Source organism: Octodon degus, unplaced genomic scaffold (assembly GCF_000260255.1).
Source record: "Octodon degus isolate 3935 unplaced genomic scaffold, OctDeg1.0 scaffold00159, whole genome shotgun sequence".
NCBI classification, from domain to species: Eukaryota; Metazoa; Chordata; class Mammalia; order Rodentia; family Octodontidae; genus Octodon; species Octodon degus.
Window position 1 is genome coordinate 4,850,881 of NW_004524735.1, and position 26,900 is coordinate 4,877,780.

The 26,900-nt window shown below is 44.2% G+C and overlaps 1 protein-coding gene across 1 annotated transcript in view; it reads right to left on the reverse strand.

Annotated features, from left to right (window-relative positions):
- Nell1 (neural EGFL like 1) overlaps positions 1-26,900 on the reverse strand; it is a 990,534-nt gene that overhangs the window by 780,895 nt on the left and 182,739 nt on the right. The window contains exons 5-6 of the mRNA XM_004642698.1: positions 12,635-12,664; positions 8,947-8,990 (exon numbers count right to left, since the gene is read on the reverse strand). Of these exons, the coding sequence (XP_004642755.1) occupies positions 8,947-8,990; positions 12,635-12,664 (74 nt within the window). The remainder of the gene's footprint in view (positions 1-8,946; positions 8,991-12,634; positions 12,665-26,900) is intronic.

Genomic DNA, 26,900 nt, shown 5'->3' on the forward strand with positions numbered 1-26,900 from the left:
GAACCTAATATACATCAGGTCTTTTTCTACAGATTACCTTTCCATTAGAAATGGAGACTCAAAACACAATTAAGACAAAAATAAGTTTCCCTTAAAAAGATAGGCTGTGTTTGCTTCGCAGGAATCTAATGGTTTTTGTATGCTATAATGAATAATTTTGGACAAAACAATTTGTCAAAACTGCTCTAACATGAGATCTGTCATATAATTCCTTAAGAAAAAAAAAGGGGGGGGGAGGGTTTCTAAACATTAGTGGAAAACCTAAAAACAAACCAAATTTACAACAAAAGAGAAATGCATAAGTTAGAGTCGTCTGGCTTGAAAGAATTTACTGTAGTCATTAGGAGTGATGAATATGCAGGGAATGAAAAGTAGGCGAGTACATACAAAATAATTCTCACTGAGAACGTGGAATGCAAAATTATTTATGCACTATGGAGATAACGAAGCAAAAGTTATGTTCAAGGCTGGGAAATAGAAGACCAGAGAGCAATGGAAATCACTGAATTTAGGGAAAGAGGTAGAAGTATAATTTTCTATAAGGCTGCTTTGCTAATAAATTGAAACTATTGTCAACCCATTTACCTCAACTTACATTTGAAAGCATGCACCTGTCAGAGGACAGCAGTATTCAATTCAAAAGTCTGCTTTCTGCTGCTCAATATGCGAGCAGATGAGCTCCACTGGGCAGAACAGGCCCTAAATCAATGTTTATTAAGTGCATGAGTGGAAGAAGGACAGAATAATCAAAAAGATCAGCTTCCTAGCCTGCCTCCTCTTCCACTAGCTGATGACTTGTGCTTTAGCAACACGTGAGGAAATAAACACCTAGGTCGCCAGCTAAAGCTCACGGACCCACACACGTGGGTCAAAGTGGTATTTGTTTGTTTGTTTTTAATTCCACTTCCATCAGAGCCTTCTCCTCCTCCTCCTCCTCCTCCTGCCAAGGAAAATACACCTTGCTTTCCTGGAAGTCCTGCCAATTCTTCCCAGAAGGCAACTCTCCCTAGGAATTCCATGCAGCAGGCAGAGTCAACTCCCTGGATACAAACATAGCAGCAGGAAAGAGTTTGAAGACACAGATTTTAAAAAAAGCCCAAGGGAGGAAATATAATGTGGGGGCGGGAACATCAGGCACCCTGACATTGAAGGACATTCCATAAATGACTGCTTGGGCACTAGTGCACTGATTATCAGGAAAGATAGACAAAAGCTACTGAACAGTTTCAGATTGAAAGAGATCAAAGGTACACTAAAAACCACTACAGGATGGGATCCTAGACTGGATCTCGGGGCAGTGCAAAGAGGTGTGTGAAGGACATTATCAGGAAAATGGAGTCCGAGCAGGACCTGTAGATTGTATAATAATATCGCACTAATGCTCAATTCCCTGATTCTGACAACCAGGCAGTGTATATTTAAGTGAATAGCTGTTCTTAGGAAATAAGCACTGGAGTAGCTAGGGACAGTAGGTCATGAACTCTGTAACTCACTTGCCAAGGTCCAAACTACAGTGTTATGGGTGCAAATACATCCACATGCCAATGAGCACATTGCTATCGCAGAGAGAAAAGGCAGATTCCACGCTGTGTGAATAATTGTTCTATGCGCCATTCACATCATTTTCCGTGAGGTCAAAATTATTTTTAAATAAAAACTTTAAAAAGTGGTTTAAAACCTCTAAAAGTTCTGATACATACATACAGACATATACATATAGAACAATGCTATTGAGCAGGGGAGTTAGCTCCGTGGTCTAAATGCCTGCCTGGTAAGCACAAGGACCCAGGTTCCATCCCTGGTACCACATGTCATGCCAGGCCTGCCCCAGGCATACCTTGCCCACTGAAACCAGGCATGGTAGCAAACTCCTACAATCCCAGCGCTGGGGAGGCTGAGACAGGAGAATCACTACGAGTCCTAGCTGCATAGCAAGACCCTGTGCCAAATACACAAATTTAAAAGAAAAAAACCATGCTATTATTATATTTGTACAATGCAATAGAACAATGTTATCTATTAGTCAAAAATACTGATAATGTTTCCCTAGGGTAGGCTTAGTGGGGATGACAAGGCAGCAAAATTGAAAGTGACTGAAAGAATCAATGAATGAAAGAACACGTGAAGGGAATATCCCACAGACCGATGCTGGTACCATAACCTAGGACACAGGGCCACCACACTCCTACTCAGAGAAGTGAGAGCAGCCCCGCCCACCTAAGGTAGAACAGGTCAGACTCTTGGCTAACGGCAGCTATGCACCTGAGGCTCCGCTGAGGAGGCCGGCTCACGTCCACAGGCTAGCAGCCCACAGCAATCACTCCCCTCAACCCCGTGTCAGCCAAGTCAAGTAAAACAAGAAGTCCAGGGTGACGCGGTGAGCTCTGTGCTCTGTCATGTGGTGAGCAAATGGGCCGTCCTGGTGCACTAGTCTGCGGTTGTCCTCCTTGCCAGGAAAGGCCTGACTGCTGACAACGTGCGCCACCGTTGTGGCTGTGGTAATGCATAGGGGTGACGTTAAAATGGCCCCGCCCACCCCGCATGTCCACTGCTGACACAGACAGGCATGAGGCACACACCTCGCACAGCAGTGCTTAGCATGTGATGCTGCAGCAAAGCAGAAGGAAAAATCAAAAGCAGCGCTCCGCCTGCCCCAGCCGGAGAAGACTCCAGAGAAGGCACTGTACTGATTTCAGATGGGAGCAAAGCACAGCGCTTGCGAGGCGCTGAATCTTGCACCGAGGGATTCTGATAAATCGTTCTCCTTAATCATCACCCACACCACCCTCTGGTAGGTGTTCTCGGCTCAGTGATGTTAAATAGCCTGCTGTGGTTAGGCAGGGAGTGGCACAGCTGGGACTGGAACTCAGACTCCACAACCTGTGCTCTGCCCATCTTCCTATACTGCCTCTCTAGACAAATGACAGTTCCGCCTCAAAAGCCACATCTAAGCTGTATCTCAAGGAGACACTGTAAATACTGGCAGATCCATGACATACATATTATAGTCTTCCTTGGAAGTCTCTTCAGGTATCAAAGATTTTGTAGACCTTTTAAACTGGCTCTGGTCAGTTTAAACTGATATGACCTGCAATGTCTTGGTGTGTCCACATGTCACATGAAGATACAAAGCATGATCAAAATGTACAATGAAGAGGGCCAACCAAAATAGCTCAGCAGATTAAAACACCTGCCTAAGAATACTGGGAGTTCAATCCCCTGCCTGCTGTGCTGGCCCCGCCTCTGGGGCGCACTGAGATGGCAATTGAGACCGGGTGTGGTGTCGTGCACCTATAATCCCAGCACTTGGGAGGCTGTAAACAGGAGGATCACTATGAGTCCAATCTATGCAGTGAGACCCTGTAGACCCTGTACACTCTGTCTTAAATACAAAGAAAAAGAAAACATACAATGAATGTTGAAATCGTTAAAAAATTAATATAAGTCATGCGATCATTATGTACTACAAACATGCACCAATAAAGTAGTTTTAAAAAATATGGTAAGAGCACGTTATATCAACACCCCTCAAAGGATTTCCCTTACTTTGGACACACTCTTAACCTTCATTCTCTGTCCATATGAAGCAATTCTGGAAGTCGGCTTTCGTGAGTGTCTTAGTTGCTTCTGTATCCTGACCTGATGCAAAGCGTTTACAATTCTTTGCCATTTTGACAATGGGGAAGAGGCAGAAACCACACAGTGCGAGATCTGATGAAAAGTGAAAGTGGACAAAGCATAATGGTTTAATGAACCTGGCTTTCATCACGATAGCATTTGGCAGGCCACGGAGATAGCTCAGCGGTCTAAGCAACTGCAGAGGCAAGCACAGGCACCAGGCGCTATTGTTTGTGTCTAGCTGTCCCCCCAAAGCTTCATGTAGTCATGGGTGGCTTCTAGAGTTTCTGATGGATTATTGTGGGTGTGGGTGCTACACCTGCCCTGGGGCACGTAATCTGCATTACCATGTGAGAAGCAGAGAGAAGCTAGCTAGCTGCCTGAGCTGCTTTCTGCTTTCTGCCCCCACCAAGAACGGTTGCTGTCTGCCATGTGCCCCTCGGCCTTGGAGCCAGCTGAGGATGGACTGAAACCTCCACTGACTCTGCTAAATAAACCTTTCCTTCCTTCATTCCGGTGCTGGGTACTTTGTCCAAGCAACAAGAGAAGAGTAACCAAGACACTCGGGCTCCATCCCCAATACTGCATACTGTGCCAGCCCCACCCTGGGCATGCCCAAACCAACCACCAAGACCCAGCACAGTGGCTCACACCTGTAATCCCATTGCTGGGGAGGCCGCAAGAGGAGAATCACCACAAGTCTGAACTATGTAGCAAGATCCTACAGAAAATACATTTAAAAATTTTTTCCATAATTTTATTGATAAACAAATAGCAATGAGACAGTTTCAAATCAAATTGGTAGGACAGTTTCAATAATTAACACATTGCATACATTAAAAAAATTTTAAAAATATTTGGCAGCAGCAGTCTTCACCATACTTTTTAATCATTAATTGATTTGGCACAGGGTCTTGCTACACAGCTTCAACGTGTAGTGATAGGGCCAGCACAGAATGCAATACTAGGGATTGAACTCCAGTCCTTGCACTTGCCAGGCAGGTGCTTAGACTGCCGACCTATCTCCCCAGCTTCCCCCTTTTCTGTACTGGGACTTGAACTCAGGACCTTGTGCTAGCCACACCTTCATGAAAAAAGAATTCCAGAATTGCTTCAGAAAATGGAAAGAAGGATGAGATAACAATCAAATCAAGGGGGAAGTCTGTGTGTGTGTGTGTGTGTGTGTGTGTGTGTGTGTGTGTGTAGGGGGTTAATGACAATGTAGTTTTTACTATAATAATTCTTCGAATTTTAAATGCTCACTGCCTAGTTTGATCACCCCTATTTTATTTTCTTAAAAATGCAAAAGCTTAACTCATTGAAATAAATTACAATTCTTAGTGTCACTTACACAGCAGGGAAGAAAAGGAAAAAGAAGTTCACGTAACAAAGCACATAGCCAAAACTGACCCACCCTCACTAAACCTAGTAGGACCTTGACTAGATTTATCCAGTTCATAGAAAAGGATTCTGGGAAAATGAAATTGTCTGCAGTGAGCACAGCCTCTAGCTCTGCATTCTTCCTCCAGATGGGGTTCATCCATCCTTGCTTACAGATTGTCTTTATAGACCCGCACTTCCTTAGGTTAGCTCTGTACTGGTGTCCAACACCATCCCTGCCTGGATGACTCTTTAGGACACACTCTGCAGCACCTCAGCCTGTGACACTGTACCACCAATGCATGCGGCAGCCTCTAGGATTCTAGTCACGGCTGAGCCTCCCCTTCCACAGCTTCCTGCCAAGGAAGAAGGGATTGCCCTTTGCAGATATCAGCACTTTTCCTTCAAGTTGTGTGGCCTTTCCTCGCTGCTGCTAACCATCTATGATCTTCAAGGTCTGGGCGAGATGATGCCCTCACTGCAGCACCCCTGCACCTGCTCAGGGGTCTCCTGGACTGAAAGACCCTCCCTGATTACCCCATTGCATGCAGCTCCTCACCACCTGATCACGGTGTATCGCTTAGCTTGTCAAAGCCAACGCCTGCCCACACTGGCTCTGTGCTGATTGGCTGGCTCTTCCTACCTGCCCATAAGGCCCTCAAATGCACAGAAGTGGTCTTTTACAAATCAGCATCTCCACTGCTTTGCCAAAGAGGTGACCACTTGATATATGAGCAAATAAATGAATGATTTCTCCCCGACACCATCTTCAGAATAATCGGATCCTTATAAATGCCTTACAAGGGCAAAAATTTATAATGAGCAATCCACAGAACAGAGTAATTCACACTGAAAAGAACAGCTGTTCAAACTTGACAACTGCCCTTATACAGGTAATCTAGAGGGAAACAAAGTCAATAAAATTAAGAGAAATCTGAGCATCCTTTCTCAGCTGTCTTCCTTCACAAGCCCACCTCGTGAGGCTTACCCAAGAAGCTGGAACTACTTTAAAGATATTAACATGGAAAATATTCACTATGTTATTTACCTTTTTTCCATAAAATAAAAAAAAAAAGGAGCTGGAAAGAAAGATCAAAGTAAACTCTTTTCACTGTTTTTCACAGAGAAAATAGTGATAGCAAGCCTATCTGTCAAACAGAAACTCAGTAAAAACTGCGCTTCAAAAAGAAAAAAGAGTCAGCAACCAGGAAATTAATCAGATCAAATGCAAGCCTTTTGATAAGTGACTGATTTACAGCTTAAGTTGACTGCATTATAATCGGTCCAAATTTATCATATTCCCATTGGCTGTCAGATGTAAATAATGTGTTTGTTTACCCCACAACCATCCAAAGTCCACCCTTTCTTTGGACTGAAAACAACATAATTTCCCCTTCATCACTGCTCTGAGGTTTGGAGGCTCACGTGAGCCCTAGCCAGGGCCTGCCTGGGGAGCACGTCAGGACTTGCACATGTCACTATTGTCTACTCAAGTTTTAAAGTGTGAGTCTCCCATTTCTAACACAATGCCAGGGAAAATTAAGCATTCCGTCAAACATACCATCTGCTTGAAACGAATGAACAATGCAAAGGAGCAGAAACACTACTTGGCGAAAGCCACTGCATCCAGGGTTCACACTAGGAATTTTCTTAACAAGACAAAAACCTCTCTTTATTGATGACTTTGTGTAAGAACCCCTGCTGGCAGGTGTCACACCTGACTAAATGACCGGTCAATAGTCTATAAAGAGCTTGATTTTCCTGTTAGAAGATAAAACCCTCAGAGCCAAACACAAAGTAATGGGATGGTTCAGCAACAATACTTAGGAAGGAATATTGGATTTTTATTTACTCGAATGAATAAAGCCCTCAGAAGGAACTCCATAGTTCCTCTCCCAATTATACAGAAGAATGAATTTCCAAAGTAAGTCATGTGAATTGGCATGTATTGTGCTCCTGTTCAATAAGACAATATGAAGCTGAAATGAGGCACTAAATGAAGAGGTTTGTCTTGGGCTTTGGCTTGAATTAAAGCAAAGCTCTTCCTGAAGAAGAAAGTTACGATGACCTTCCTTGCTAGACAGAATCGATCTTCACTACCTTTTTAGCCAGGCACTCCTAGGAGAAAGCTTCCTGGGCAGAACACAGGATCATTCCTATCAGGTGTCCCTTCACTGATGTGCTGGTTATTATGAGGACTAAGCCCTTATCCTAGCCATATGCTAAAAGAGGCAACAAGTACTTCTTCTATTGGCCTCAGCCTCAAGGCAAGTATGAGAATAACAAAGTTCCTGAGCTCTCTCACAAAAAACAAAAGACGTCTATCTGGAGTCAGAACACTCTTCCCAGACACCCAGCAGCTTGGAGCTGTCCACCAGAGTCATCCTACTCCACACAATGGCTCCTCCAAGCTTCCTCCCTGGGACAGGATGCTTTGCCCCCGAGTGCATGATAAACTAATGGTTGGATTCCCTTGTCAGGCTGCCTGGTTGTTAATTACTGGCTCACATGAAATGCCCAGCACACAGAGCTTGTACCAGAAGGACATAAAAGGAAAGCCCCAAAGAGAAGTGCTGCCATCCCTCCTACCAATCTGTTGAGCAATTCTAGAATACACTCAACAAATGACAAGATTAATAAATGCACCTCTGGCATTATAAGGAGAAAGCAGACAGCAACCAGGAGAGTGACTCTGAGGGTCCATGCACTGTGCGCCCAACACATGCAGTGTGCCCTCAATGTGTGAGAACCGAGTTCCCAGCCAGGTCTGCACAGGGCAGGGAGGAAGAAGAGCATGGCTCAGCAGCTTCCTGATGGTTTCCTTGCAGCAGGCTGTAGAGTAAATACAAATGCAACCAAAAAGAAAGGAGGAAAAGATGAAAGCTGTGAGGGGACGTCTCACAGAGAAGTGGGCAGCGTTCAGATGAGACTGGCAAACACTGCAGGGAAGACTGCCAAAGCAGGCTATGACTCAAAGAGAGAGCAAGAGACAGACAGACAGACAGACAGACAGACAGACAGACAGGACCAAGCCTGCCTATGACCTGCTTTATCCTCTTAGAAACACTTATCAAACTCATGCTTTTTCTTGCCTACCAACTAAATTTCACTATTTCTTTTAGGTTTCCTCAACACATCAGAGGACCTTTCCCTCATAAGCCACATTTTATGTCTCTAACGCCTCCCCTAACCTCTCACAAATCTTCACTCCTTGCTTACAGTCCCTAATCTGGACACCACCCTAAAATGAGTCTGACTGGATCAGTCACATAGCAAGCTCATAAAAGCCTGTCCCATGGAGCCCTTGTACTAGTGGCTTGGTGGTGACACAGGAAGGAGGCAGGCTTCCTAAAGCTGCAAGAACAAAGGAAGCTGGTGTGGTGGCTTCAGTTATAACAAATTTAGTACATCATCGGATTCAAGCAGATATTAATAAACAGGAGCTATGACCAACTCAAATAAGATCAATTTTGCATGAAGAAATGAAAGGTTCCATGCCTGGGGTAAATAACATTTCTAAAAGACAAACTATGAGATCACAAACACATTTATCAAAAAAAAAAAAAATGTACCACAGAAATACACTGAAAATATCTTCGCCTCTTTGGGTCAACAGCAAGGTAAAATAAGGCTATCAAAGAGACTGTGACCTTAAACTCTTCCCTGAGAAGAAAGTGATTACCTTGTTCTAATTTGAGTCAATCAGCCTGAGGTGATCACACACCATTCATAGAACTTGGGTGGTCAACGTAGAAGCCATCCCTTGTCAGCTGCGGTGTTGGGCACTATGTCCCAGGGGTGAGGAAGGGACCAAGACACGGTACAGCGGAGGATCAGCGGATGGGTACAGTAAACCTCAGGCTTGGGAAAGCAGAGAAACATTGCCTCAGAATCACTAAGGGCTACTTGTACGTGGTGGCAGAAAGAAACAGCAAGACGGCAAGGGGCTTCTGAGCCCCAGGAATTGATGAATGCCTGAAGGAACAGAGCTGCTCCAGCTAAAGAAGTAAAGGAGGATTAAGGGTGGTATGATAATGTTCAAACACATTAAGGCCTATTTTCTAGAAGAAGGATTAAGTATGCTCTTGTAGCTCCAAGGAGAACTTTCAGTTCCCATGGAGGCATTTTCTCTTGGATTTGCACATGGCTGGAAAGAAACAGGCAGAGAGCCAGTCTTCCCGGCTCTCTGGGATCTACACTCAGATCTAGAATGTTCCCAGAAGTCTCCTGTGTTTGGAAGGTGACCGAATCATGGGCACCATGCTCAGCAGTGACTGCATCTGCTGAGGAGTTCTGAGCTGAATGTGCTCTTTCAGGGAATGGGGCGCCCATGCGTGAACTGGAAGGGGTAGCCTCATCCTAGCTCCTCCCTTCACTCTCTGCAGCTCCTCTCTGCCAGGCTCTTCTGCCATGTCCTCTCTGCATAGGAGCCAGCCAACCACGGACTGCGCCCTCCAGAACCTTTGAGCCAAAGCACACCACCCCTTGGCAGCTGTGGTGTTAGACATTGCGTCCCAGGGGTGAGGAAGGGACTGAGACACAGTACAGTGGAGGATCAGTGGACAGGTACATTAACCTCAGGCTTGGAAAGGCAGAGAAACACTGTCTCAGAATCATAAAGCGCTACCTGTACATGGTAGCAGTATGCCAGAAGGTCACAGATTTTGTAAACCTTGCAATATCCCTAAAAGACAAACGTTGCTGTACTCTGTGCTACAGAGGTTAAGAGACTCGACCAGAACCATTCTGTAAACAGTGAAACCTAAATTCAACACAGAGTGTAAACTTCTGCCATGCTAGCCTGGCTCATAGGCTTGATTAATTCTGCTCTGAAAAAATCAAATTTTCAACCTGTAGGTTACATACAAGATATGAGAGAAAAAAGGATCACTGACCAGAGTCACAAAATCTCTGTTTGCATCTTACGTTTACTATGTCTACACTGTGACTTGGAGTACTTCATGAGCCTCTCTGGTCCCCCTGGTTTTTATCCATTAACTTTTCATAGCAATACTTATTATACATAACATATTTCTTCCATGAACATGCATATATGCTTTCCAAAAGTATTTTATAAAGTTTAAAATGATTACACATGGAACATCGTTAGTGTTATTAACTAAAATTAATGCATTTATCTTCACAGAACAGTCTAATACTTTCATTTAAACTAACTTTCATTTAAACTATTCTCAGACAAAATACCTAGACTTCATACTCAACCAGTTGAAGTCCAGTACCCACTGCCAACTTGACAATTTCTATAAATGCTCAGCACAATCAAATAGAACATGAGCCTCTGAAATCACCCCTCAGCCAATGAGCCAACAACACTGGGCAGCCATAGTCACAGCCCTAATCTTTGCAGGGGACCACAAACAATATGCCATTCAAAGTGCTCCTCTCCAGCTCTGGCTGACTGCCTCCAAAACATTTGCTGATGCTTATGAGTGGCAGTAGTCAAGTGCAAACTGGTATTATTATTCACCTAGAAGAAGATTTAAATGCTAGGCCCTAGGGATAATCATTCAAAAGCCTACTGATCATATAAAACACACACTGATAACCAAGGACTTCCAAGGTCAGAAAGGGCGTGGAAAAGATTCTAACCCAACCTCCATCTGTGCTAACTATGTTAATCTATGAACACCCAAAGCCACCTGTCACATATGAGCATGTATGACCATCCCCATGTAGCAATCGGAAACTTTTCCACACATCCTCTGATGATCAGACATTTCTAAACCTCCTTGAAGAATATATCATGTCCTAGCAGCTCTGTTAAAAAAGCCAAGGAAATATTTTACTGCATCTTCAATAGTTTCCTTAGATGGACCCCACATCCAACACTCAGCCCAAACATGGGCATCTCCAAGATTCCAGCTAAGACCCATATTCCTTGTCCTTCTGACATTTTCAGGACTTTGGAGTATACCACAAAGGTGGTCCTTTGGCAGTTCCTAAACTAGGCTATGCAGTAAAAGAACTTCATGAATTATCCAAAACTATAATTTCCTAGACTCCTCACTAAGATTTACAAATGCCAGCCTCGCCCCACACAGACAGGACTCTCTGACCGAGGCCTACTTTGGGTTGTGTGCTCCATGCAACCGAGTCAGGCTTGACTGGGAGCTCCTCCACAGATGGATCTACACCTTGGCCAAGTAGTAGAAATGGCTGGGACTCTGCCTATCAAACCTGGAAAATACAGGATGAGCAACAGGAATAGTAGGATCATTTCTAAAGGTGGTTATATTTAAATTCTTAAGAAAAAGAAAAAACAGGAAAGCACTACAAAGAAAAGCAAGAACATCCTTCAGCATTCACTTTTTATAAAGCATATAAAGACATGAATTTTCCTGACCGTATCTCATTGATAATGGTGGTGTGGAGGATAGATGAAGGGAAGAATCAATAGATGACACAAGCAGGGATACGTCTTATTTTCCCAAGAATAACACATCCCTGGCTTTACAAGCTTGTGATCTAGTGTGGGTAATGAGCAATACACAAAGAAGACTATCATGTACTCTCATATGGAATGAGCTGAATGTTCCCCATTGGCCCCTACAGATGTGGCCCTGCTTTGCCAGGCTTTAGGCCCCAACACCCCGATCTTTACATCTATACCAACAAGTCCCCTCCTCCTTCTGCTCCAGGGTGATTTCAGCCCAGGGGAACCCTCCAGCAGGGCAGGAGGGAATGAGACTAAGGGGAAGGCCTCCGCGGCACACCGCACCTGCTGAAAAACACTAGCTGCTTCTACGGAGGACAAGAACACGCTGGAGAAGGCGGTACTCTCGAGATTTCTCACCCTCTGCTTCTCAGCTGCTGTCTGTAGTCTTCTCAATATAAATGTGTCAATATAAACTCGATTGTTTTTTAATAATGTTTACAGAGAGGACAACTTGTGCGCTATGACTTCTGCTCGGCAGCTTGTACTCTGAATTATTCATTTAGTTTGGGGCTCTCTTTTAAAAGTAATCATCGTCTTCTGGGGAGGTTTTTTTTTTTTTCTTTTTTAATTTTTTTCATGCTATCATTCTTGTCAGACTTTAGAAGTTCACTATCACCAAAGAAGAGCAAAGCAATTTAGATAAAATTTCCTGTTCTGAAGGAAGACTTTTGTTATTAAGTGCGAGGCATTCAATAGTAACTGCCAGCTGTTTAATCAAAAAGTTATTGTTCATTGTGGAGGAAAAAATTGGAATTTGGAAAACAATGAACTACAACTCTAGGCTCAGGAAATGTCTGGAGAAGTTTCAAACCCCTTTCAAACTCTGTCTCGTCATGTTAGCTATAGTGGGCCATTTCTTGTAAGGCATCTCAGAGAGGACAGTAAGGAAATCACTGAGACTGCGGAAATCTACGCATCTGTTTAATTATCTCTTTTCCTGGTGGCCCTTCCTGTTCAGGTCACAGGGCACAAATTAAAGACACTTTTCACACATATCTTAAATAAACCTATTACTAAAGACATACAACTAACTCCTCTATTCCAAAGATCAAAACAAATGAAAAGAACAATAAGGTAAAGCAACAAAAAGGAAAACACACACTAGCAAGCGAAGAACATTTCTGAAGATGTTTAATTGAAAGGATATTTTTGAAGATGTCTAATTGAAAGAGAATGAACTCAGGAGTCAGGAGGGTCCTAGTGTAAATTCTGGGCTTAACCAGTCAAGTGCAATGCAGTCTTACACACATCACTTCGTCTCCTTGGGATTTCACATAAACAAGATGCTGCCTCCCCTACTCATCTATTTATCTTGAGACTCAGGCAAGCAAGGCACAGTGATTGCTTGGCAAAGTGTTGTCTAAGCCTAATGCACAGTGGTGTCAGTGATATGCCACTAAGAGCCACCTGAGCATTAGCTGGTCTTCGGCACCCTTCCAGCGTTCCAGCTAAATCCTCTTCCCTGTGTTTACTCCATGGGACAACTCAGTAACCTTTCAATAATCCTGCTGTGTTTTGTTCAGGTTATTCAAGTTGATTTCTGTCAGGAGGAAAATATATTGAATGCCAAATAGTTCAGCCCTCAAAGGAAACACTGCGGCAGGGGTTGGATCCTCGCCCACCACACCATTGGAAGCTAGAAGTTCTAAACCTCTTGACACCCCGAAGGTCCATCTCACTTACACCCTGTGCTCCATTCAGCAGCCACGAATCTGTGGGCAGCCTGAAAGCAGACACCAGCTCATGTGTCTTGGCATCCTCAGGACCTAAGCCAGTCCCAGCAACAGAATACAGGCCCAAGAATAGTTTACATTTCATTTACTGTTGCACACGTGCACTCAAATCTCATCTGGCAGGTCAGTTCCGGACTCAGGCATCTCCGCTGACGGCCTGTTCATCCACAGTGCAGCCCGGCTTGGCCTCGTTCGTGCATAGATTAATTGTCCTCCAGCCCAAACAGATGGGACCAGAGGACATTATGTTAAGTGAAATAAGCCAGACGCAGGAAGACAAATACTGGGTATTCTCTCCTATCTGGGGGTGCTACAATGATGGATTGCACAGTGTTTATTAGAGGCTAGTAAAGGGGGTTGGATGGAAGAGGAAAGAGAAAGAACGGACACCAACTGTAGCTTGGGGGTATCCGATCTAGTGTTCTATATTACAGTGGTCTGAAAGGCATATGCGTCATGAAGAACAAGAAGAGAGAGGCTCAAAGGTCCCAAATGCAAAGAAACAATAAGGAGATGGATGTTTGATTTCATCAGTATACACTATATACATTCATTTGATTTGATCAGCATACATTCTATCCTTGTTTTTTAAACTGGTGTATGAAATATCACGCTATACCCTTTAAGTCTGCACAACTATAGTAATTGAAAAGAAAATTAAAAACTGTCCACCAGTACTTCTAATACTAGGCTTAGGGAAAGGTCGAAATGGAAGAAGTTGTTTGGAACAGCTGAAGAATTATGTTAAACCTGTATGTGTAACCCTCCCCCCATCTCTTTATACAGATCTTAAAAGCCTCTGTCTCTCTCTCCCCCTCTCTCTCCCTCCCTCTTCTATTACATGAATAGACGTTATCAACCACTTAATATTAATACCCAAGAAATATCACTTAAGTAAATGAATGAAATACTCGACAACATTGAAGCACTGAGGAATCTCTCCACTTCACTCTACAGAGACTCTGACCGTGCCAAAGTATTTGACTTATTTGCAAATCTGAAAGTCTCAGGCAGTCTCTTGCCTCCAGCTTTCGCACATTCTGGTGCCTTGGCTCAAAATGCTCTCTTAGCACTTCACTGACAGTATAATACACCACGAACTCAACACAGCTGTCAAACTGGAAGCTCAGAGTCTCGCTGCATCTTTGCTTGAGTTTTATTGAAAATGCTACTTGTGTCTTATTTTATAAGTTGCTGTCAAAATGTCTGATGCCAGCCTGAATTTCTTTCCTTTGTAAACGAGCTGGTCTTTTTGCCTTGAGTTCAGGAAGTTACTTTCCTTTTGTCTAAAATATAATTTACTAGAATATACATCAGAGTTGACTTCACAGGTCAAATTTTCCCAATTTGTGATCTGTTTGTTCAAAAGTAGATTAGAGTTTTTATAATCTAGCATGATAACATGTAACAGATTTATTGAGATATGAATCACAGATGATACAACTTATTTAAGGTCTATACTTCAACAGGTCTTGACATACTACATAATCAATTTTAACTGTAAAACATATACAACAATTAATATTACCATTTCATTCCTTTTTAACTGTACAAATTAGTGATATTAATTAAACTCACAATGTTGTACAGAAATCACTGCTACTTCCTTTCCAATACTTTTTCATTATCCCAAGCATAAACTCTGTAACCACAGAATAGGAACTATATGTTCCTCCTCTGCCCAACGCCCTGCCAACTCCTAGTCTACTTTCTACCTCTATGATTTTTCTGATTCTAAATGCTTCATTTAAATGAAGTCACATAATCATCATTATCACCATCATCACCTCTTTATCCCCAGAAACTAGTATCACGCCTAATGCAATTAATAAATGCAGACTGAAAGAATGGTATCAATTTTCTCAGTAGTAATAGCATTAAAATATACTTCATTCATTATGTCAGCATTGTATCAGACAGTACCCTATATGAGAATCTTTTCTTTTTTAATGTATTTGGTTGTTGCAGGGTCTCAAGTCCTAGCTCAGACTCCTGGTGATGCTCCTGCTTTCAGCCTCCCCAGTGCTGGGATTGCAGACATGTGTCACTATGCCTGGACTCCGGCTGGCTCAGTCAGCCCTGGGGGTGGGGCCAGCATGACATGAGGTTGTGGGCTCAAACCACAGTCCCTGCACTTGCCTAAACTTACCTAAGCAGGTTCTTTAATCTGCTGAGCTATCTCACCGGCCCCCTATATGAGACTCCTGGTGATGCTCCTGCTTTCAGCCTCCCCAGTGCTGGGATTGCAGACATGTGTCACTATGCCTGGACTCCGGCTGGCTCAGTCAGCCCTGGGGGTGGGGCCAGCATGACATGAGGTTGTGGGCTCAAACCACAGTCCCTGCACTTGCCTAAACTTACCTAAGCAGGTTCTTTAATCTGCTGAGCTATCTCACCGGCCCCCTATATGATAATCTACTGGGCACTGTATTCGTTTTAGTTTCCAAGTAAGACTGTAAGCTTCTTAGAGGATACAATGCATAATTATTTATACATCTTCTGTAGTATTTTCCCGTTCTTCTGGATTTTAAAAAGAAAAGAGAGGAAAATGACTTTTTTGAAAGACGGTGAATCCCTGAATCCACATCTGACTCTTCTGGACATTGATCTCCGTGTCCGAACGCTGATCTGAATAGGAACTCCATGCTCCCTAAGCCGGGTACCTCGCCTTTTCCTTCCCACTAGTGAGCTTTTGGTGAACCACATCCAGCTCCAACTGCAGAACTAGACAACTGATACAGTCTCCCAACCTGCCTATAAAATGAAGCAATGAAAGGCGGTCCCCTATGTTTTATGTGATATCAAATAATGTTTAGGAATCACAGGCCAGTGGTTTTGGCCAAGGAATGCTAGCTCTCCTCTGGAGCACTCCACTCCACCCCACCCACTTCCCCTAACAGAATCCGCTTCACTAGCCAGGTACAACCCAGGAAGAGGCCCAGCACACTTCCAAACAGGCCAGCAGCTCCCCTTTACAGCAGGGCCAGCTGTCCCTGCTGTAAAGCAGCCTCACCTATATCCCCCTGGTCCCACTTAGTCATTTGGCATTTCTCAGAAAAGAAAAGCCATTTTCTCCAGTTTTGTTTTGATTTGGCCTAGTTTGGATCTGTATCAATAGCACATACAACCAAAATGCTCAATAATGAGTAACAAAAGATACAAAGGAAATAATGTTGTATAGTCTTTCTTTCCTTCAAAAGGTGTGTATTACCTGCAATAGTTCAGGCACAGGATTAAGTGCTTAAGAGTCCCTGTGCTCCTAGAAGAACACAGCAACAAAGCGAGGTAGACATGGGGATAGAATACGCCATGAAGCATGGGCATGGAGAACCACATGCGGACAGTCTGCAGGTGGACTCACGGGGGAGGTGGCATCTGAATAGTAACTTAAGGATGCAAGGAAACAGAAATTGAGCAGATATAGAGGAAAACACTACAGGCAGAACAAAGAGAAAAGGGCCTAAGTCATATGGAGAATGCTGAAGGAAAACCAACACTCAAGTAACCAGGTGCTCTCGGGGCAGAGCAAGCAGGGAGGACAGGAGACGAGGTTGGGAAAGCAGAAGGGGCCTGAACACCTTAGACTTCTGGGCCATGCTCAGGCTCCACCTTCTGCCTTCCATGAGATCAGACACCATGGGGAGTTGGGAGTAGATGGCCAATGTCATCTGACCTGCTTGGTGCGTTGAGGCTGGGAATCTATTCTAATCCAAGATAACAGCAAACGTGGAATCAGGAAACATGAGTCACTGATGATCACACTGAGAGTGCAAGAAAAAGCCAGAAGTGAAAGACTGCTCCAAGCATTTGGTGTCCCCAGAACTCAACCAAGAACCATTTTCCAGCAGAAAGTCACCAGTTATGTCAGACACAAGGGACAGAGAATGAACTGTTGGAATTGGCAGTATGGAGACCATTCATTCATAAAGAGGGTGTTTTCCAGCTCTTTTGGGGGTTTTGCTGTAGTAAGCTGAGAACTAGAGACACTGACTAGAGAAGGAGTCAGGTAGAGAAAGGGTGAGCTGCTTGACTTGGTTCCTGTTGACAGGATGCAGAAGGAAGGGAAGATGTTTGCAATAAGTGCTACAGAAGAGAGTCCCTCAACGAAGGAGAGTAGCTGCTGGGAAAATGATGGAAAATACCACAGAAGGAGAGATGAAGGGCTCATAACACAGAACCAGGCAGACTCGAATGGTTTCTAGCTTCTGGCTGAGGTGGGAAGCAAGCTCATCACTGGAGCATGAGGCCAGGAGAGAGGTGTACAGCCCGAGGAGAGAGGAGGCAAAGTGGAATGATTACCTCACAAAGAAGGGGCATGATGGATTTGAAGTCCCACAGGCCTGGGTTTCAATCCAACCTCTAATCTGCCTCCTGGTTCTGGGACCTCACAGAGGCCAGGGCTCCCTGACCCTAGGACCTCACAACATCTGCCTCCGCATGTCATGGGTTGTTCTCAAGGCTGCATGTGGTGCTGCGTGTAAGCCCCCAGCAAGCAGCAGGTGCTCGTGAAGGGTGCTCATTCCTCTCCTACTTTCTCTTTGCTACCATCCATCTTCCTTCTAGCTCATTTTTTTCCAAAGGACATACAGGTGAGGATAAAGTGTCTCCCTGAAATTTAGGAACCCTACAAGTGGGATTCTCTTTTACCTTTTTCCTTCTCTCTCTCCTGAACTCCTTGAGACTCTTTCCAAACTGAAAATTCAACCAAATGAGTCAGCCAAGCACCCAGCAGGGATTTAACAATCACCTCTGTGTCCAAAGTACATTTACAAGCATAGAAGGATCAGATATGCTGTTCTTTTTGATTAAATAACCTCATGGCATAAACAGGAAAAAATTTTTAAACAAAACCTATCTCCCATAGGTGGACTGTATGTTCTCATACACAAATCTGTGTATCCTATAACCCAACTCTATGCAAAATAATCATAATTTGAGGGCACCCAGAGAGCATCAAATTCAATTTCCTCACTTCTAAAAGGAATGCCTGCAAAAAGAAAGCTCCCGCCTAAGGACATTCAGAGCTTCCTAGCACAGCTAGAACGCCATCCTCCTGGTCCACCAGCAGGATTCACATACTTTTGTCTCATAAATACTCTTTTCTCTTTCTCTGCCTCCTGCTCTTACTAATAACAACAACAACACAATGATGATGACAATAAATAAGCTTTACTAAATGTTTTTCATGTGCCAGACAAATCTATATGCTTTCTATTTATTACTCCGATTAAACCCATAATGTAGGGTAAAATTTGTGTATATTTGTGTGTGTGTGTGTGTGTGTGTATTGTGTGTACGTGGGTGTATGTGTGGGAGGGGTGAACAAACCCAGGATTTTGCACACGCTAGGAAAATACTGTCTCACTAAGCTATACTCAAGCCGTCTCTTTTTAAAATTAAATAATAAGGGGCTGGTGAGACAGCTCAGCAGTCTAAAGCACCTGCTTAGCAAGCTTAGACAGGCGCAGGGGACCGTGGTTCAATCCCCAGCACCACACACCATGCCAGCCCTGCCCTTAGGGCAGACTGAGCCAGCCAAAACAATAAAAAATAAAAATGAATAAATAATAAAAGGGCTGGCAATACACCTCAGTGGCACTGCACCCGCCTGGCAAGTGCAAGGTCATGAGTTCATTTGCTGGTACCAAAACAACAACAACAATAAAAACCCAAACAAAAAGAAACAACAACAACAAAGAATAAATAAAAATAAAAATAAACTTGTGTCCCAAGCAACTTTGGAAAGCAGAGGCTCTAAATAAGCACCGAGCCATCCGGTTCGCTTCCCTTGACCCACTGCTCCTTGCACCTCCATTTCCACTGGAAGTCGATTCTCCCACTTCCGCACATGGTAACCACTGATGTGCGCCCTGCACCCGCGAGGGTCCTGAGCCTTTCACGTCACGGAATGATGGGTTCATGCCTCTCTTCCAAGTTGTGGGAAGAGGATCAGTCTTCGACAGCCCAAGCTTCTCTCTCATGCCCAACAGAGGCACCGAGGCTTAGTAAATCCTTCTCTCATTTACAAATCCGTTTATCCGTTCAGCAAATATTACCACAAATCCATTCTATGTCAGGCATTTGGCTGTGTGCCAGGAAGGCAACAGTCAACCCCACCAAGTCCACAGCGCTGACATTATTCACCGGATAGCAAAGGTGTAACTGAGGGAGAATGAGACATACTATGAATTGTACAACATTGCAGTGACCAAAGTAATTTTACATATTCGTGAGCCCTTCAAAGGTGGTAACTGGACATCACAGTGCATGTGACAGAGTCACTTACAGAGCCATGGCACATCTCTCTGGAAGTTTGCCTACAATGTTCCAAGACAGTTTCCAACATCAATACCTCCAGAATGAGATTACCACAGACACAAATAATCAGATTTATTCTTGCCAAATACTGCACTTTTTAAATATGAAAGAACAAAAGCTCCGGGATTGGCCTTTTTAGGATGTTTCTTAGCACCATTTTGACAATTTCCTTTTCCTCTAATTGCATCGGTATGTTCCCCGAAGGCCTTATCATAGAATCCATCATAGCAGTCACTAGCGACAATGTGAAATCACTCATCGGAGCTAGCTGAAGTCTCTTCCGGGTTCCCAAGGAGCCGGCCTGGGAGCGTGGGTGAGAGGCGGAGGACCTGCCGCAGACTGAGCTTTGGGGTCCCGTGGAAGGCGAATCCCCTGCGCTGCACCGAGGGAGCAGGTGAGGATGCCCCCCCCCCCCCCGCGTGGAGCCCGACACGCTCAGGCCTCGCAGCTTTCCACTTCCCCCAGCCCGTCTCAGCCCCGCGACAAGCCACGAGCTAGAAACTCTTTCCTGCTGCACAGTCTCCCCCGCATGCATGACAGTTGCATTTCTGCCGCCCTCATTTTACTGAAAAGAAACGCAAGATTCCAGATTCCAGAACCCCAAAGGGTTTTTTAAAACATGCCCAAGTACACCCCACAGGAAAGAAGGAAAGGCAGAGAGGGATCTGTGACAGTCGTGGATCTGGACAGTGGTCTGTGCTGAGACTTGCTTGTTTGAAAAGACAATGACAAGTTCAAGGGGCTATTTAGACAAGAAAGTGCAAGGAGTAGACACATGGCAAGGGACTGTGTGGCATGAAGCAGTCTGTAAAGCATTAAGAGGAGGGGGAAGCTCTTAGCTTCTGGGTATAGGAGGGCGGCAACCCACAGTGCACTGCCTGATTAGGATGTGTGGCCTTCTGTCGATGGACACAGCCAGCTCAAAATGACCTCAAAACGGTCGTTCATTTATGAGACGTCATTTTGCTGCCCTGCCAAACTCGTGCAGTATGTTGCTCAGAGCCATGGAAGCTGGAAATTGATCAAATGTGTGAGAATGGGGCTAGGCCTCAGCTCCAAAAGCAGTCAAGCTACCTCAGTACGGACAGAAACACCCTGACTGATTAATGTCAGCTACCTGTCACTAGGCAACCTTGTGTTATGCAGTACTAACTTTGCAAAAGGTATAAATAAATGCCCCTACTGTTGTTCTGGGGTTTGTCTCACCAACCAGGCAGACAGGCCACCACCTGACCCAGAGAAAAGAATGACCCCAAAGAGAAGGGCTGAGGGGGAAAGCCGCTCTCTCCCTTCCCCAAATCTCCTGGTGATGCAACTCACAGGAAATTTAGACAGCCTGCTGGGACACAGAAGAACAGGAGAAGGGAGGAGAGAAGATGCTTGTGGAGAAGCCCTGGGGGATCGCTCGCGCGGACTGGAGGCTTTTCGCAGTGCGCCACCTGCCTTCCCCTGAGCAATGACGGCGACTTAGTGCCAATGCTTCCTCGAGAGGAGGCCTTTTGGCGAGTCCCAGAGGTTGATCAGCTGGCAAGCTCCGAGTCACCTTTTCCATGCAGGATTTCTGAAGGATGAGTTTTAGAGTAGTCTCAGATGCTTAACTTGGCTGTTTAACAGTGCTGTGCATGCTGCAGAGGTTATATTCATTTTCATCCCCAAATTTTAAAGTTACCCTGAGTAGAGCTTTGAAACCATCTGCAAAGCTCAATTCCAATGCTGCATGATGTTGACTTCAGAGAGGTAAAGCAGCATCCGACCCACCCACCCAGGATCCAACTTGCCATGAGAGTGTGGCAGGAAAACAGGATCATCAAGATGTGCCACGGTGTCAAGCCCGATCTCCCCTGCCGGCCAAGATGCTGTGGATGGTGCCTGGCGGGGCGGCCCAGAGGCTCCGAGGTCAGGAAGTGGAGAAAAACAATCCCAAACAAGCTGCCACCAGAAGCAGGTCGGTGGCCCAAAAGTGAGAGAGCTGGACTGCTCAGGTACAGGTGAGCAGGAGGCCAGCTGGGTACAAGCTACCGCCTGCAGTGGCTAAGCTGGGCCTGCCAGGCACCTTCTGTGGAGCAGGCAGCTGGGATCAAGTGGCCCATGAAAGGACAGCTGCACCGAGCAGACAGGTGGCGGCTGAGTGTCCTAAAGTGTCAGCCTCACAGTTCCCACCCCTGCCAACACGGTGGGCAGAGTCCAGAGGCAGGGAGCAGCATGGCCTGTTGGACCGCGGCCTGAGCCTTTTGAAAACACTTTGAGAACAAGAACAGCCACTGAAATGGCTCCGGATGCCCCAGATCCCGGGGTGATTTGTTCTCCTTTTACCTTCTGCTTTGCTCCAGTGTGCAAGGAGATTCATCATGATCAGACCTGGCAACAGCATCAAGCAAATGGCATATATTAAATACTGAGCCAGATAGCTCAGCAGACTAAAGTGCCCTCTTGGGCAGAGCACGAGGGCCCAGGTTCAATTCCCAGCCACAAGCCATGCTGGCCCTGGCCCCAGGGGCATGCTGAGACAGCAACTGAGACTGGGCATGGTGGCATGCTCCTGAAATCCCAGCACTTGGGGGCTGAAAACATGAGGATCACTACGAGTCCTATCCGCATAGTGAGGCCTTGTAGACCCTATACTAAATACATTAAAAAAAAAAAACCTATCATAGCCAACACTGACCTGTTCTCACACTGGGCTGTACACTGTTGACAATCTACCCCACAACCACACCTCCTTCTTTGCTCAGAAAAACCTCAGTTTCCTGGATGAGCAATGTACCAGCACCATGAAAGAAAGGCTGATGCATCTGTGACAGTCACGGAAATCTCTGTTCTGCTGGCCAGGAGGAAAACATCTTCAGAGGATGTTAGAATTGAAAGACGCAAATCACCTTGTCTCAGGTGCCAGGTGCCACCTCATCTAAACTCCTCATTATACAACCCTTCACATATTGTGATACTTTAAACCATTCATACTTGCAATAAAAAGGGGCCTATTTGATACATGCGCAGTCTCCTTTAATTCTCACAATCTCACAAAGGAAGCACAATTATCGACTGAAGCATAGAAAAGAGAGGTTCGTTAAAAAGACCAGGATCTGACCAATTCACAGCTCAGTTCCATAAAACCTTTAAGGTTGTTACATCACCAAAACTCCTCTAGCTGTTCAAAGGAACTGAAAGGGATACAGTGCTCCTGAACTCATTTATGGAAGTCAGTATCACCCTGATACCAAAGCCAGACAAAAAACCCAACTAGAAAAGAGAACTAGAGGCTGATCTCCTTCATGAACACAGATGCAAAAATTCTCAACAAGACATTAGCAAACAGAATGCAGCATATTATTAAAAAGATGATACACCATTGACAAGTAAGCTTCAATCCAGAGATACATCTGTAAGACTATAAACATAATACGTCATATGAACAGGAACAAGGTAAAAAAAAAAAAAAAAAAAGCACACACACACATGACTATATTAATAGATGCGATACAGAAAAGGTCTTCAATAAACCCAATATCCCTTCATGATAAAAACCCAAGAAAAAAAGCATGGAAGGACCCCACCTGAATAGGATAGAATCTACTGATGACAAGTCAATAGCCAGCATCATACTAAATGGGGAAAAATTAAAAACATTACTCCTGTAATCAGTAACAAGACAAAGATGTCCATGACCACCTCTGCTATTCAACATTGTTCTTGAAAAATTACACAGAATAATTAGGCAGGAGAAATCGATAAAAGGGATACATATAAGAAAGGAACAATTCAAACTATTATTATTTGCACAAGACATGTCACTTTACATGGAAGACCCAAACAACTGCATCAAGAAACCCTTGGAATTAATAAGCAATTTCAGCAGAATAGCAGGATGCCAAATCAACACACAAAAATCATTAGCATTTGTGTACACCAACAAAGTATGGAATGAGAAGAAAAATTATGAAAACAATAATTCACGGTTTCAAGAAAAATGAAAAGCATAACAATTAGCCTAACCGAAGAAGTGAAAGACCTCTACAAAGAAAACTACAGTGCTCTGAAAAAAGAGTTGCAAAAAGACAACAGAAAAATGGAAAGATGTGCCTTGCTCCCGGTTTGGCAGAACCAATATTGTCAAAATGGCCTCACTTGCAAACTGTCGTCCAGATTCAACGCAGTCACAATTGAAATACCAGCAGTATATTTTGCAGATCTGGAGAAAATAATCCAAAAACTCATACACAATCAGAAGAGACCCTGAATAGCAAAAGGGAGTCTGGGTAACAGGAGCAAAGCAGGTCATATAGCAAGACCTGGCTTTAAGCTATACTACAAAGCAATAGAGATTAATATAGCATGGTACCGGAACAAAAACAGACACATGGATTAATGGACGAAAACTGAGAATACAAAGACCACCCCCCCAACACATATCCAACTATTTAACCTTTGACAAACAGTCCAAAAGCATGTGCTGGGGGAAAGACAGCCTACTCAACAAGTGGTGTTGGGAAAACTGGTTATCGTTTTCTGGAAGAATGAAACTGGACCCTTTCCTCTCACCATAAACCAAATTCAAATAAAAATGGATCAAAGATCTAAACATTAAAGCAGAAACATTAAACCTCCTAGAAGACAAAATAGGTAAAACACTTGAAGACACAGGAGTAGGAAAGGACTCTGTCAACAGAACTTCAATCACAGGACATAGCAGCAAGAGTCAACAAATGGGATTGTGTCAGACCAAAGAGCTTCTGTACAATAAAAGATTCCATCAGCAGAGTGAAGGGCCAACCTACAGACTGGAAAAAAAAAAATGTTTCCAGGTACATCTAAGACAGAGAACTAATATCTATGATATACAAAGAATTTTCTAAAGTTTAAACCATCTATAATTAAAGGCCCATTTAAGAAATAGAGGAGAGAACCAAACAGATACTTCACGAAGGAAGAAATATAAATGGTCAACAAATACACGAAAAATGTTCAACACCTTTGGCCAATAGAGAAACACAAATTAAAAGGACACTAAGATTCCACCTTTCTCTGGAAGGTAGAAATCAAACAATAACAAATGCTGGCAAAGCGCAGCAGCTGGGGTTCGATACTGGGCATGCCATGCAGGCCCCACCCCCGAGGCACACTGAGGCAGCCACTGAGACTGGGCATGGTGGCACACCCCTATAATCCCAGCTCTTCAAGAGGCTGAACACAGGCAGATCACTATGAGTCCAATCTACACAATGAGATCCTGTAGGCCTTGTGCTAAAATACAAATAATAATAATAATAATAACAACAACAACAACAATAATAACAAATGCTGGTGTGGCTGTGGCCAGAAAGGGACTTTCCTACCTCGTTGGCAGGAATGTAGACTAGCACAACTGTGGAAATGAGCATGGAGACTTCTCAAAGAATGAAAACCAGAAATCCCATACGACCCAGGTATCCCCCTGCTAGGTATCTTCTCCAAAGAGCTAAGACTGGCCTGCCAATGTTTGTAGCTGCACAATGCATAATAGCTAAATACTGGAAGCAGTCTGTGTATCCATCAACAGATAATTGGATAAACAAAATGTAGCATCTATACATAATGGAATGCTGCTCGGCTATAAAGAAAGGACAAATCTGAGGTATTTGTAGGAAAATAGATGCCTCTGGAAAGCATAATGTTGTTGAGTGAAATACATCAGACACACAAGCTTGAATAGTGCATCCTATCCCTCATCTGAGTGAGGCAAGTACAGGCAAAGAAAATGATAAAAGACAGGTAGGAAGGGGCCGGGGGACAGATCTCATCCAATAGTGAAAGGGTCTAAGGAACAAGGAGAGGGAGAAGGGGCAGGAGAAGGGAAATGAGAGAAATACGGATGTGCCAAGTACAAGAACCTAATAACCCAAATCAATGTAAACATTGCAAATCATAACTGGTGCTAAAACAAATCGTATCAGTGAGTACACAAAAGGTGATCAGGGAACCAGAACAGCAGGGGTGGGGAACGTAAGAGGCAGGAGACTTTAAAAAAAAATGAGCTGTAATGTGTACATGTAAGTACTCCCCAAGATGATTACAAGCTGCATGAATTTCAAATGTGGAGTAATAAAATGAAATGCTTTTTCTTTTTTTACAAAAAGAAAAGTAAGGTCTACAAAGCTCATGGCAGAGCCATGTTTTTGTCCAACTCCAAAAGCTCCTCGAGTCTTAACAACTCAACTAAATGACACTTTCTCTCCTTGTATTTTCCGGATGCATGACCTTGGACAGCACCAGCAACATGACAGCCAAAAAGTAAGATCAAACCTCATGGCCCTGCTCACAACACTGGACCTTCACCACACACCCATCTCGATTTTGTTGCTCCCATCTCAGTGCAGGTTAACTGCCACGCTCACCCAGCTAACACCTGAAATAGGACGTGGGGATCCAAAGGCAGGGGCTCCTGGCTCACTGCCCTGTCTCCAGAGTCACTGTCAGGCCAGGGGAGGGGAATGTATCACAGCCCCAAGTGGAAAGTTAGAAGCCTGCACATGAGCATGCTGCACATACTGCCGAGAGACAGACCTTCCCAGGCTGTGCTGTGGGGAACACAGCGGGCCTCACTACTGCTGGATGTGTTCCTGCAGCAAATCAAGAGCTCGTGGTCTGTTCAATGAAAAAGCAAGCTGGAGAACAGTACATCCAATGCTATCTCACTGCTCAAAAAACAAGTTTGCATATGCAGAGGAAGGACTGCAGAACAGAAACAGTGCTATTAATAAGAAAGTACCCTCTCTGCATGGCTGGGTTAAAGACTGGGTGATCACTTTAAATACCTGGCCCATTTTTGTAATTTTTTTAAAAAATTAAAGAAGAAATCTATTGAGCTTCACAATAATCTTACAGCACAACTTCAAGGGACAGCTATTGAACTATATCGAGAAGGCTTCCTCAGATGCGCTGGATGGGAATCCTTGCCCACAGACCTCAAGTGCAGTTTTAAGAAACAGAGTTACAGGATTTTTATCATGGTGATGTATCCACCATACAGGAAAAACATCTGTCCCCAGCAGGCAGATGTCTGTCCCTAATCTCACCTGTGATCAGCTTTTGTTTGTGTCCTATCTGTAAAGTACTTTCTTGTCCATTCCTGCGTGCTAACCAGAGCTCCTGTGGACACAGGCCACATCTAAATTCAGCATGAGAGCAGGCCACGGTTGACTTTGTGCTGTGAATCAGACCAGCAAAGCAATGAACAACTTCTCTAAGTTATGTGCCATTCCTCAGAACAGAACAATCCCCCAAAATTCAAAGCAGAAATGCTAGCACTGGGCTGGGAGATAGTTCAGTAGAGACAGAAACAGAGAGAGACACAAAGAGACACAGAGAGACAGAGACAGAGAGAGAGAGAGAGAGAGAGAGAGAGAGAGAGAGAGAGA